At 37.7% G+C, this 14208-nt stretch overlaps 1 protein-coding gene across 1 annotated transcript in view; it reads left to right on the top strand.

Annotated features, from left to right (window-relative positions):
* The window catches only part of cd99 (CD99 molecule), a 39371-nt gene extending 28834 nt beyond the window's left edge, over window positions 1–10537 (top strand). Inside the window, exons 9-11 of the mRNA XM_020925785.2 lie at window positions 7261–7377; window positions 8938–8988; window positions 9278–10537. Coding sequence (XP_020781444.2) covers window positions 7261–7377; window positions 8938–8988; window positions 9278–9306 — 197 coding nt within the window. The 3' untranslated portion in view covers window positions 9307–10537. The remainder of the gene's footprint in view (window positions 1–7260; window positions 7378–8937; window positions 8989–9277) is intronic.
* The last annotated feature ends 3671 nt before the right edge of the window (window positions 10538–14208 follow it).

Here is a 14208-nt window from a genome sequence, read left to right as displayed (position 1 = left end):
TGATTTCCGGGTTAGAAAACTGTGGTTTCCGGCTGACGTCGCCGTAAACGTCAACAAAACAAAGTGCCGAAGCTGTGGGGTCCTCCTATGGACAGCTGCACATCACTAGCCTGATTCATCAGCCGGTTTCACTTCGTGGAAACCGTCTGACCTCACAGCATTAGGATTCGTTCGGTGGACGGTAGGCGGGTACTTTTTTATTTAACCAATCGCTATTATTTGGCTGTGATGTATGTAACGCGCCGGAACGCTCAGTCGTGTCCAAGTAATCGCCGGCACAACAGCAAACAAAGAAGAGAGTGAACATGTCTGTCAACGATCATTGTCGTCTGCGATGAACTTGCGAATTAAAGGTCTAGGGCAGGGGTGGGCAAACTGCGGCCCTTTAATCTTCTTAATCTGGCCCATGGAACTTGATAATATTCAGTGTTTTTCAAAGTTATTTCAATAAATAGTAAATATCGTGTGATCTGAAAGACAGATATTTTGTTGTAATGCTTTGTAATGATTTTCACTTATGGGATATTTCAATAACATGGGATATATTTTCTACATATCCCATGTAATTTTTTTGTGTTATGAGGTGGATTACCAAAAAAACTCCATCCATTTGCTCGTGGTCCGGCCCTTCTGCCAAATTTTAGAACCCTTTATGACCCCCGAGTCAAAAGGTTTGGCATGGTTTCTACAACAGTGTCCCTGGGCGTGTCACCTGTACTGAATTTTGACAAAAGCTCAGACACAAACTGACATCTGCAGTGCATTCCCTGACCTAGTTGCTGTGAGATGAAATGAAAGTTTTGAAAGAACGGGGCGAACAATTTGTACCAAAATGACAATGAATCGCTGCTGAATCCTCCATATATCATCAATTAATAAAATAAAATTGGAGAATGAAGTACGTCACAGTGGGCGTGTTCTGGAGTCCTGAAATTAAGTGATTAAAGATGACTCACGCGTTCATGAATCACTCCAAATGCAACTCCAGAGGCTCAACGAAAAGGAAACTACTATAACATTGTTTAAAGCTCTGAAAAGTAAAATTTGCTGAATAGGTCTGATTTAACATCCACTGCAAAGACCAAAAAGTACAATATTGGTCCCAAATATCTGCAAATTTTTCAGTATAAGGCTATTTTTTTTATTTTATTCGACTACTGCTATACGTTTTTTGTCATTTCCTGTTTAAATACCAACTGTTGGAACCAATAAATCACACAGACACTTTCTCATGTCTAATCACGGTACAGATTGTGTGACAGTTTCAAGTGGTGGGAGCGCTTGTTTATCACGCTCGGACACGCCTGCTTCAGCACGAGCGCTCGCATTCTTCACATAATCTGAGCCGGAGTCAGCGCAGATCTAAACGTTTGTGGTTTCTGAGCAGAAAAAAAAGACTCTATTGTGTCTCGGACGTATAGATGTGGTTTCAATCAGAGAACTGGAAATATTCTGTACCAACTGGCTGCAACCCACGACTGACCTATAATTACTTAGTGCAGTAGAAATCCTAGGTCTAAACCAGGACTAAACAGGGACTCAGCCAAGTCTAGACTAGAAATAAACCAGGTCTAAACAAGGACTAAACCAGGTCTAACCAAGATGTCTGTGTAATCCCTCAGTCGTCCAGGTATGACCCATAAAAAAAGAAAAAAAATCCATTCTGTTGTCTGGATAAAGGTTTGTTGGATTGAAGACATTTAAGACATGTTTTGTATAATTTCTAATCTTTTTGTAATTATTTTATTGACTTTTTTGTTCCAACTGAATACTGAAAACAAAAAGAAATAAGCTGCCTTTAATGTCCAAATAGGCGACTTATAGATCCTTTTGTTGCTGCTTCAATTCATTGTTTATAACTTGAATAATACTAATTGTTCAGAGAGACAATCACTCAGTCAGCAATAAAATATCATTATTAATGTTCAATAATCATCAATTATTTGGGTCACGAAGGTTTGTGACTTTTAAAATTTGTGTCTCCAGAAAAAAAGGTTTTGGAGACACTGGTTTAGACTCTGCAAATGCAAATGTTACGAAATGCGTGAGATTCTTGGATTGGTTTAAAGTTCAGATTTCAGTCACTTCACAAAACTCACGAGAATCCATCTTGGCGCCCGCTGAACAGTTAATCGGACCAATCACGTCGCAGCTCTGAGCAGTGGGGATGGGATTAAATAAGTTTTCTTCTTCCCACTCCTTTATTAGCAAATTTGTTGTGGTTATTTTTTATTTCTATGAGTTCACTTTCCATTGTATAAGAACTTAAATCTCTACTTGCCTGAAATAAATAAATAATAAAAAAAATAATAATAATTGGTTTGTGCAGAAGCCAAACAAACATGGCGACACAGACAAACATACGTCGGCCTGTTTTAGCGTCAGTACTACAAGATTATTTAGTTGAAAACGTGAAAAAACTGCAAAAGGTAAAAGCAGTTTGTGAATTTGTGGAAGACGTCTGGGAAGATTTTCTCTCAACTGGATTGATCAGATTCAAACAGTCATCGTTGCCGTTCCACATTTTCCACACACTTTCAAACACTGAGCCGTTCCAGATTAATAATGTGTAGAAGTAAATTCAGAGACACACGGATCAGTCTGATGTGAGTCTGATTTGACAATTACGATGCTCGTCAGAAAAAATACAACTTCATATTTTTCAAATAATTTAACACTATGGAAGTAGTAGTAGCACTAGTAGTAGTAGCAGTAGAAGTAGTAGTAGTAGTAGCAGCAGCAGCAGTAGTAGTGGTAGTAGTTTAGTAGTGGTAGTAGTAGCAGCAGTAGTAGTAGAAGTAGTAGTAGTAGTAGTAGCAGCAGTAGTAGTAGTAGTAGTAGTAGTAGTAGTAGCAGTAGTAGCAGTAGTAGTAGTAGTAGTAGTAGCAGTAGTAGTAGTAGCAGTTGCAGTAGTAGTAGTAGTAGCAGCAGTAGTAGCAGTAGTAGTAGTAGTAGTAGTAGCAGTAGTAGTAGTACCAGTTGCAGTAGTAGTAGTAGTAGTAGCAGCAGTAGTAGCAGTAGTAGTAGTAGTAGTAGCAGTAGCAGTAGTAGCAGCAGCAGCAGTAGTAGTGGTAGTGGTAGTAGTAGTAGTAGTAGTAGTAGTAGTAGCAGCAGTAGTAGTAGTAGAAGTAGTAGTAGTAGCAGCAGTAGTAGTAGTAGAAGTAGTAGTAGTAGCAGCAGTAGTAGTAGTAGTCGTAGCAGCAGCAGCAGTAGTGGTTGTAGTTTAGTAGTGGTAGTAGTAGCAGCAGTAGTAGTAGAAGTAGTAGTAGTAGTAGCAGTTGTAGTAGTGGTAGTAGTTTAGTACTAGTAGTAGTAGCAGCAGTAGTAATAGTAGAAGTAGCAGTATAGTAGTAGTTGTAGTAGTAGCAACAGCAGTAGTATTATAGTAGTAGTAGTAGTAGTTGTAGTAGCAGTAGTAGTAGTGGCACCAACAGCAGTAGTAGTAGTAGTTGTAGTAGTAGTAGTAGTATAGTAGTAGCAGTAGTTGCAGTAGTAGCAGTAGTAGTAGTTTAGTAGGAGTAGTAGTAGCAGCAGTAATAATAGTAGAAGTAGCAGTATAGTAGTAGTAGTAGTACTAGCAGCAACAGCAGTAGTATTATTGTAGTAGTAGAAGTAGTTGCAGTAGCAGTAGTAGTAGTACTAGTAGTAGTAGTAGTAGTGGTAGCAGCAGCAGTACTAGTTGTCGTACTATTTATAGCAGTAGTAACAGTAGTAGTAGTTGTAGTAGTATTTAAGGCAGCAGTAGTAGTATTTATAGCAGTAGTAGTAGTAGTTTTCCTTGGACCACACACATCCGAATCAAAGTAATAATCGAGTATCACTTGTAATTACAGCACTGCTCTTTTTTTTTTTTTTTTTTTCTTTTGTAAACTCGCAATTCCCAAACTCTACAACTCCAGTCCGACACCGGCATGAATGAAACTAGAAACCCCGAAAACCTCCCGTCGCTTTGAGTTAGTTTAATTTTGAAAGTCCTACGCCCTGTTTTTGCCGCCGCCCCTTTAAGATGAGTCATAGTGGTTTGTGCCAGTGCGGAGTGTTACATATCAAACGCTGCCATACGGTCCTGAGAGCCACACCCAATCTGAAAACCGGGCGTGAAACCATTTTAATCCTTACATTGTACTTTTTTACAGAGTGTTTAGACAATATTCTCCGTGTTATAACTTTAAAACATGTGGGCGCAGTTTGTGTACATTAAACATGCTTCAAAATCCGGTTAGTCGAGTCGTGTAGAGTCAGTGTGACAGTGTAGGGAGCCCTCTTGTGGCGAAACGTGGGTATAGCACTAAAAAGTTTCACCTGGAAATGAACAGTTGGAGTTTTTGTGTTTTTAATGCGTTATAATTAAAATTCTTGAGGAGTTATGTGTAGGGTGATCAGACTTTTTAAATAAAAAAAAAAACTGGGACTCCCCCGGTTTGGGCGGTGTTCTGCACTAACATGTGTTCTGACTAACATGTGAGTCACTACAGTCATATTTTCTTTGCGTTTTCCGGCATTTTATCTCAACAAATGACTCTTTATGCCTCCGTTTACTGTCGGCAGGGATCAAATTGGTCAAAAACAGGGACATTTGTTGTATAAAATTGGGACAAATCGCTCAAAACTGGGACTGTCTCGAGTAAATAAGATAAGTTACGATAGGCAAAGAACGTAATATTCGTTTTTATCTTTTTATAATCTTTTTGTAGGTGTAGTTTTGCGTCCAACAGATCAGTGCGTGGATGCAAAACTGCTTTCTTCAGCTAAACTCGGACAAGACACAAGTCGTAGTGTTTGGCTCACAGAAACAAAGAGACAGTGTCAGCAGTCACCTCCAGTCTCTCTCTAAAAACTTCAAATCAGGCAAGAAATCTAATGGTAATAATGGACTCAGACTTGAACTTTAATAGCCAAATCAAATCAGTAACATGTACAGTCTTTTACCAACTAAAAAACGTAGCATTTTCTCACGTGTGGCGAAACAGTGGCTCCTCTCAAACCAAACCTGCACCCGTAATGTGACTGATGAGTGTGTGGAGAGAATGATGTTCTGGAGTGAATGAAGATACAGAATTGTTATGAAGCTCCGGACATTATAAAACTAAACTAAACTAAACTAAACTAAACTTGGAGAGTGTTTGTCTCCAGTAGGTTAGATACTGTAATGGTCTGTAGGGGTGTGCAAAAATATCGGAATATCGATATATCGTATTGTTTAATGTGATGATACAGTATCGATATCGTGGGCTACTGTATCGATATATCAGCAAGAGTATTTTTAGGTGTGTTTTACTAAATTATTTTGTTACAGAGCTACAGTTTTGTTGCTTGTGAAGTGAAAGGAAACTCATTTATGCGACACATTTGACATTTTCACTGTTTTGATGATTGAAATGTTTGTGTTTCATGTGAACTTTGCACAAGAAGAAGTGGTTTAACAAAGACTTTAGTATCACAGCCACGATTTAGACTTTATTTTTTATTGAACCGTAGCGAATCGATTTGAAATATATCATATCAAATCGAAAGCGCACTGCATCGAGATATGTATCGTATCGTGGCCTGTGTATCGAGGTATGGATCGTATCGGCAACTTCTTAATGATACCCAGCCCTAACGTTCTGCTCACTGGCCTCTCCAAACGAGCTGTGAGACGCTGCAGAACATCCAGAACATCCAGAACGCTGCAGCTCGGGTCCTGAATCGAACCAAAAGTACAAACACATAAACCCTTTGCTCGGGTCTCTGGACTGGCTCCTGTGGCTCAGAGACTTTAAAGCAGCTTGTGTTCGAGCACCAAAGTCCATCTGTGACATGTTAGAGCCATATGAACCATCTCGCACTTTGAGGACTTAAGGGACCGGCCTCCTGCTGGTGCCCAGAGTCACGACTAAACACGGGGAGTCAGAGTTTCAGATTCATGCAGCTAAAACCTGGAAACCCTGAAGATATGAGACAGACTCTACTTTGACTCTGTTCAGCTGCATTAGACTGAAAAGTTTTAATTTTTCATTCCGCACTCTTCTCTCTAATCTAATGTCTCTCTCTCTTTTTAATTTTATGATGATTATTTATGTTTTGATTTGTTTGTATTGTGATTTTAATGTATTTCTTCATTCTGTAAAGCACTTTGAATTACTTTGCCAAGTTTAGACCTTTATAAACATGTTCTGAAATGCACGGGGTTCTTCAGATTTCAGTCTTCTCTCAAATGTTTTACTTCTTTTAAAACACATATTCCAAATCTAATTGCAATTAATGACAAAATAAACAAAAATATTTAATCTGCAAATTTTCTGGCAAGATAAAAAAAAAACTTTATTTGTCCCTGTGTTTATAAGGATAAACACGTAACCTATTAAATCCAATCAAACAATTAACTGGGATTTTAGAAATGCTTTTGTTAGTTCTTGCGGTTCTGCCCGTCTCCATGGAGATGTTGTTGCTTTGCTTGGAATGTCGCAGAGTGTGGCATTAGGCTTATTTACTAAGCAGGTGAAGCCGCAGCCCACAGTAAGAATGCACACGCAACAAAAACATCTGTAATAACAAACACAAGATAACTGATGCGTTGTTAAAGGTTGTATGGAGGATTTTTTGTTTTTGTTTGAAATTGTCATTGAAAGTTTAAAATACCATTACAGAGATGCAGCAGCCTTTTAATTATGATGACCGAAAAAAAAAAGAAAGAATGAAAATCTATCAGTAGTGGACGTAGTGAGGCCAGATAAACATCAGCCAATAGAAAACGAGGCTCCCTCTTGTTCTATTGGCTGTTAGGTTGTCAGTCAAACTCCCTACATTTTTAGTGTAACTGACTCGCCGGCGCTCGGGGATTATGTGGTTTATGCAGCGGTTCTTTGAGGCTTTTTCAAACTGTAGCTTCCTCGCAATTCGCACAAAGTTTGTTGCGACGGCGGACGAGAATCCACGACCAGTTCGCCGCAAAAGAAAGTCCGAAAGGTCTAAAAAGTGACGCGTCGGTCGCTAAAATATTTCTAGGCAGGTCACTTCAACAGTGATTCTGAACATGCACTGGATGTAAACAAATGTGATTTCTAGAGTAAAGAGGCGGGAGGAGGAGATGTTTCTACTGAGGAAGGTGGTGTCACACATGCACAACATTTGAAAAAGGACGGTCGCTGTATTTCGCTTCCCTTAAAAAATCCTCTATACAACCTTTAAAATATTGTCATGTCAAAGATTTAAGTATTTGTAATGTAGAAAAACGTTGACTCTTATCGTAAAGTATGTGTGTGTGTTTTGTGTCCGCAGCGGAAAACTCGGGGCAGATCGCTGGAATCGTGAGCGCCATCGGAGCGGCTCTGGTCGGGGCTGCGTCCGGTTACTTCGCCTACCAGAAGAAGAAACTCTGCTTCAAACTACAAGGAGGTCAGTACAGCACAGCCACACGTGTGAACCAGGGTCATTTAAAGTCTCTGTACCTGATTTTTACCGTCTTAAAAATGTGAAAAAAAAAAACTCAAAAAACTTATAGCCGCAACATAAATCTGTGTATCATTTCGTTCATTCGCTTTTCAAAATAAAATCAAAAATAAGAAAAACACAACTATTTTCTTCATTTTTTGGCTCCAAAACCAAAATGAAAAATCGTAGAATGATTCGTTTTTTTTATTGTCTGTTTCTCAGACAACCAAACTGTATAATTCAGGGGTCACCAGACTTTTTTTCTCTGGGGGCCACATTATGGCTCCTGACTGGGATGGGGGCAGGGTTGAGGCTGTATAACAGAATTGTTTGACCCTGACGACGCAGATTATATTGTTTGAAAACCTCCACACTTTCTTTACACATCAGACAAACTGCTCACTCCTCACACTGAACAAAAACATAATCGGTCGTCCACTGTTCTCTGAAAATTCGTCACTCTCTGTCAACTTTTCGTACTAACATGAGACATTTTTCTGTCTTTAACTGCACGACAGAACTCTGTGTGTGGCACATGTAAATGCGTCATATAATTATTTTAATATAAATACTTCAAATAAATATATTTTTTTAATTGAAAAAATCTACAAAATACAAGACGCAGGCGTGTTTTTATTTGCCAAAAATCTATAAAAAAAAATAGGCCATGACACTTTTGAGGACTGTCTCATAGGGTCAGTTCAAGTGGTGGGGGCCGGTCAAAGGGGCATAGAGGGCCGGAGTTGGCCCGCGGTCCTAAGTTTGATGACCCCTGGTATAATCAGATATAGACAGTAAACAGAGCTGCTTATACATTATATCTGTTCTTGGGCAAGACACTTTAAACCAGGGGTCTCAGACTCACGGCTCGGGGGCCAACTGCGGCCCTCAGAAGGATTTTTTGCAGCCCTCCACTTAATTCCAAAGAATAATGTCAGTGTGGCCCGCGGTAGATGTACGCACAATCCCACCCCCCGACCGCAGGCCGCACTGACAGATGAAGCTGCAATCAGTGCCCATACAGATTCACAACAACAGATTACTAACGCAACTTACATCTCAAAACTCAATTTACAGCAGTTGTGAAGCAGCGAGTCTAAGTGGATCTGTTAATACGAGTACACGTGCACATACAGCGTCACCAAAGAACCAAAACAAACCACACATGGTGGTACACGTGTGCGCACTTCGCTTTACGCTCCCACAACCACAGTATCAGAGCAGAGGAGGCGCTGACAGAATCCCCCTGTTCATAAGTATGGGACCTTTATTGGAGGAGAGTAGACGTATTAGTTTAAACTTATGTTCTGAATACATTTTCATGTTCTGAACTGTTATTAAAGATTAAGAAAGTGTGTTGCGTCTTGTTCTTTCTCTCTGTCTCTCTCTTTTTTTTCGTGCAACCGCTACTTATCGACTACTCAATGTGGCCCAGCCTCACTCAGACTTTATCTAATGTGGCCCCCAGGTAATTTAAGTTTGAGACGCCTGCTTTAAACTATATTCACTCAAATGTGTTTTTAGGACAAGATCCGGAGAGTGGACATCAATACACGACTCAATCTGAACCTCAAGGTAAAACTTTAAAAATGCACGATTAAGACTGAATAATTATGGAAAATATTGGTTAAATATTAAAGTTAAAGTTGCACTACGTAACTTTTCTGACGGCGGGTCTGTTGCGTTATTAAAGAGCTCTAATCTCATCTCTTATTCAGTCACAGTTGGGATTTGTAATTGGGCAAAATTTATATAATGCACGCGGCAGAAAAGTTACACAGTGAACCTTTAAAACCAAAATAACACTTGCAGATTTTGGGAGTTTCATAGTTTAAAATGTGAAATGTTTGTCTGTGTTTTGCAGTGATGAGCACCCTCATCAAATCGTCCTAAAGTCGAGTCTCGCCCGACCCAAAGCGCACAGGAAAAAGTGTCATTTTGCTCATTGTTTTTTGTTTTGTTTTTTGGTTTAGTCGTTTTTGTCAATTTTAATAACTTTTGTGCTTTGGCTGTCTAATAATTACTACTGTACATGTTTAGTTTTCAATAACACTTTTAAGATTACGAGCCGAGATACTGGCAGAAGGATTAAACCGGTGATTTTCAGGTGGATGTGTTCAGTTTTATATATATTTTTTTAGCACCTTAAATTTGAAAAAGGTTTATTTTCTGACTTTTACCGCAAGTGCCTTTTCAAATATATACATGAAATTACAAGAAAGTGACAAAATACTATTATGACATGTTTCTACACAATATTAAAACTAATATTTGTGATGTAACTCATTGGTAAATCCAAAATACAGGGTAGAATTTCAAAATGCATGTACAATATTTTGCTTTTAGTAGTAGTTTTAGGAGCTTGCTTTGACAAACTAATGTTATAAATTTGGATTAAAAACAGAATATGTGGTCCCAAGGTGTAAAAATCATTTGGCCTTATAGAAATTGTTTAACTGTTTTAATTACAAAAATAAAACATTATATTTCTTACTGTAGTTTCAAAAGTTTTTCAGCACCGTTTTATTTTGTAATCCATAATTAATTTGCTTCTATCTTTATTTCTAGCCACTACATAAAGACTTAAGCAATACTGGCTTTTATTTTGAAAGGGCTATTGGATTGACTGCCTCTTACTTGCCTTTTAGTCGCTGAATTTTAGTTCCCGGTTCATATTTCACTTTTTTCCCCCAGTTATTATAGCAACGTAAACAATGCAGGCTTTTATTTTGAAAGGTAAATGTGCTAGAAATCCTGTGACGTCGTCTTTCTTTCGTCTGAATTTTATTTTGTAGTCCTTAATACATACAGCATTATTTTCTTTATCATTACGGGCTTTTATTTTGAAAGGACAGCTGGTATAAACGTACTAGAAATCCAATCCAATTTGCAGCTCGGTTTTATTTTGTGGTGCATTACTCGTTCGTTTCTGTTATTTCCACTGATTATTATCATTAGGGGCTTTTACTTTGAAAGGACAATTGTAAATAGGTCTCGTGTACATCCTGCCTTTCGCTTTATGTCGTGGCTATTTTGAAGTTCAGCTGTTACATGTGATAAATTCATGAATGTTTAATTGTTTTTGTGGTTTCGACGTGTTTTAATAAAGAGGTGATGTCTGTTATTTCTCTTTTTTCATTTCAGTAGTTGAAATTTCTGAACAGAAGTCAATAATCAGTGGTGGAAAACTAAACTAAAACTGTAAATACTGGAGTAAAAAATAAAATAAAGTGAAAAGCAAAAGTATTATTTGCACACATTTTGAGATCTAATAAATCTTCAAATGTGGTGCTTCTAATAGTTAAAAGTTTTTTTCCATCTGTTTTTGTTTGTTTATTTTGAGGAGCACAATAGAAAAAGCAACAAAAAATACAAAACAAATGTCTCTAGTTATTCTGCAGATGTTGTTGTGTGTCAGATGCCCTCCCAGATCTTGATGACTTATAGAAATTATCAGAGAAAACTTTTGGGGATTTTTTATGGAAGTTTTGAAAAAATAAATGGATTACGTGGCGGTATTTTCCTGTTTTCACATTTTGAGCTATATTCCCCCCTTTTTTTTTTTGCTTTTCCTGTAATTACACTCCCAGAAACTAAACCAGGTCTAAACCAGGACTAAACCATGACAAAAAACAGGTCTAAACTAGATCTAAACCAGGTCTAAAATCAGGTCTAAACCAGGACTAAACCAGGTCTAAACCAGGACTAAAACCAGGTCTAAACTAGATCTAAACCAGGACTAAACCAGAACTAAACCAGGACTAAAACCAGTCTAAAAAAGATCTAAAGTAGATCTAAACCAGGTCTAAACCAGGTCTAAAATCAGGTTTAGACCAGGACTAAACCAGGACTTAAACCAGGACTAAACCAGGTCTAAAATCAGGTCTAAACCAGGACTAAACCAGATCTAAACCAGGTCTAAAACAGGTCTACAATCAGGTCTAAACCAGGACTAAAACCAGGTCTAAACTAGATCTAAACCAGGACTAAACCAGAACTAAACCAGGACTATAACCAGCCTAAAAAAGATCTAAACTAGATCGAAAACCAGGTCTAAAATCAGGTTTAGACCAGGACTAAACCAGGACTAAAACCAGGTCTAAACCAGGACTAAAACAGGTCTAAAATCAGGTCTAAACCAGGACTAAAACCAGGTCTAAACTAGATCTAAACCAGAACTAAACCAGGACTATAACCAGTCTAAAAAAGATCTAAACCAGGACTAAAACCAGGACTAAAACCAGGTCTAAAACAGGTCTAAAATTAGGTCTAAAATCAGGTCTAAACCAGGTCTAAAACCAGGTCTAAACCAGGACTAAACCAGAACTAAACCAGAACTATAACCAGTCTAAAAATAGATCTAAACTAGATCTAAACCAGGTCTAAAATCAAGTTTAGACCAGGACTAAACCAGGACTAAACCAGGATTTAACAGGACTAAATCCATGCTGCGCGGACGTGTCTCCTCTTCTTCTATCAATATTATTTTTAATCTGGTTAAGTAAAGTCTGGGCTTTTTATTTTCTTTTAGCAGATAAAACATCTCGTGAAGATTTCCTCGTCTTTGCTTCTCTACAGCAAACCAAGTAATCCAAAGTATTCAGATTACATTACTCACTTTAAGTAACCTAATGGATTCCGTTACAAACTACATTCTGGGGTATGTAATCTGTAATCTGTAGGGGAATTACATTTTTAAAGTAACCTTCCCAACACTGTGAACAGGACAGATCTGCTCACCTGTTGCAGTTCCAACTAAATCGACTCTTTCTGGTCACATTAAAACACAGATTAAAGTCTTTAAAATCTGAATAAACCACCCACTTTATTCTGATTTAAGTTTAATTACAAGTAATGATTAGGAATGAAGTGTTTACATGGTCTTTTTAAAGCGGAATTCATTTTTATTCTGAATTTAATTATTTCTTATCAAATTTTTTGGACAATTGACAGCCAACTCTCATTAACCAACACAAACAAAATATTATTAAATCTTCAAAACGACAAAAAGCTGAAATCATACAGTTTTCGTAAAATGACAACACAAATAGTAGGATTTTTATTTTTATTAACCTCCCATCTCAGTGACATCTCTTTCATACCTGAAGTAGAAAGAAACGAGAGTGAGACAGACGATTTTTATTTATTTATTTATTTTTTGATGCAGCAGAGAACAGCCGACCTAAATCCTTTCAACAAATATCAAACAGTTTACTCACTGTTCTGATATTAGATGTGACAGGCCAAACAGACACAGGTGTCTAGTATCTACAACAGTGTCTGCAAAATCTGTTAAATGAGCCTCATGTCCACCTTATATCTGACCTGTCCAGGCAGGATTCTTTACTTTTCACTTTACAAACATGCACGGATTGTTAAAAGCAGATAATGTATTCCCAGAATGAAATGCACACGTTGAAGGTTTATGTTACGTGAATATAAGTAAATATAAGCTTTGGCATGTTTAATGTTTTATACATTAAACATAAAAAAATTTGTCTTTTATGTTTAATGTATGAAATAATGCGTGTTTTTATCTTACCGCACTTACACTTATACTTATACAAGTGTTTACAAGTTTAACCCAGTCACTGTGCGTGAAAATGCGGCGTTTTCTCCTCATAGCTTCATTAAATCACTCCGTGGGCTTCTTTACCCCTAACAGTAAAAACATCATTAGTGTTTGATGGAAATCTGTCCAAATATGAAAGTTTGAGCTGACTTTTCATCACGTTAGCTGCAGATTACTAATCAAACTTTTAGCTCAAATCTCCGAGGTTCACGCAGTTAAAAATAAACTTATTTGACAGTTTGTGGGAGTTATGGCTGTATTTTACATTTACAGTTGTGTTAGTAATGATTTCCTAAAGTTAAAAGCGTGTTACTCACATGTTTTCTCCGTCTTCCAGATGGTCGTTTTGCTCTGTGTTTATATGTGCGAACAAATTCTATAACGTAAAAACAATCTTATTTAATAAACATTTAATTGCGGTCAAAATAAATCGTTTCGTCGCCCCATAGGTCTACATAAAAGTAGAGATGACGTCTTCGGTGGAGGTCACGTGTTTCCGGTCTGGAGTGGAGCTCCACTTTCCCCATGTGTCTGCAGCCAGACCCTCTTGGTTTTTTTAAGACAACTGAAGGATTTTGAGCTGAGAAAAAGTTTATGATCTAAAAATAGGTAAAAATCGCCAGCAAATCCGACATTTTTGAAAGCTGTAGGTGATCTGTCAGACGAACACGAGCAGTTTGTGATTACATTGCCTCTATGAGAAAAATCTTGTCTCGGCCCATGGGATTTTTTCTGCTGAAGTTCCAGTGAGAGACACGACGTCAACTGGAGGCAGCTACAAGCAACAAATACTGTATCCAGTTATTTAAATAGATCCATGGTTTATACAGTGTACGATCCTATTATTAAGAAACTACAACAATGGCAACGAGAGGGTCCGAAAAACTACAGCTGCAACTACGGCAACCAAAAAGGTCAAAAATGTACAGTAGGAATGCATATTCAAAATGTTAGTGTCAGGTAAAAAGAAAATGGACATTAAATTCCAGCTTAAACCAGCAGAGGGCGCTGTCATATTATTAAAACATATAAATAATGTTATATTTACTTTGAGTTTAGTGCCTTAAAGGGCCCATATTAAGCTATTTTCTGATCTGTGCTCTGAAAATGTTCATCACAAACAGACCTGGACTTGAGTTTTGTTATAGACTTCAACTTATTTCACAGCTTTTTTTCAGTAGCAGTTTTTAGGAATTTTTTCTTCCCTTTCAAAATAAAATGAC

This window comes from Boleophthalmus pectinirostris, unplaced genomic scaffold (genome assembly GCF_026225935.1).
Source record: "Boleophthalmus pectinirostris isolate CB_2022bp ecotype Guang Dong unplaced genomic scaffold, ASM2622593v1 HiC_scaffold_11, whole genome shotgun sequence".
NCBI lineage: Eukaryota > Metazoa > Chordata > Actinopteri > Gobiiformes > Gobiidae > Boleophthalmus > Boleophthalmus pectinirostris.
Note: the sequence above shows the minus strand (reverse complement) of the source record. Positions and strands in the feature narration are given on the sequence as shown.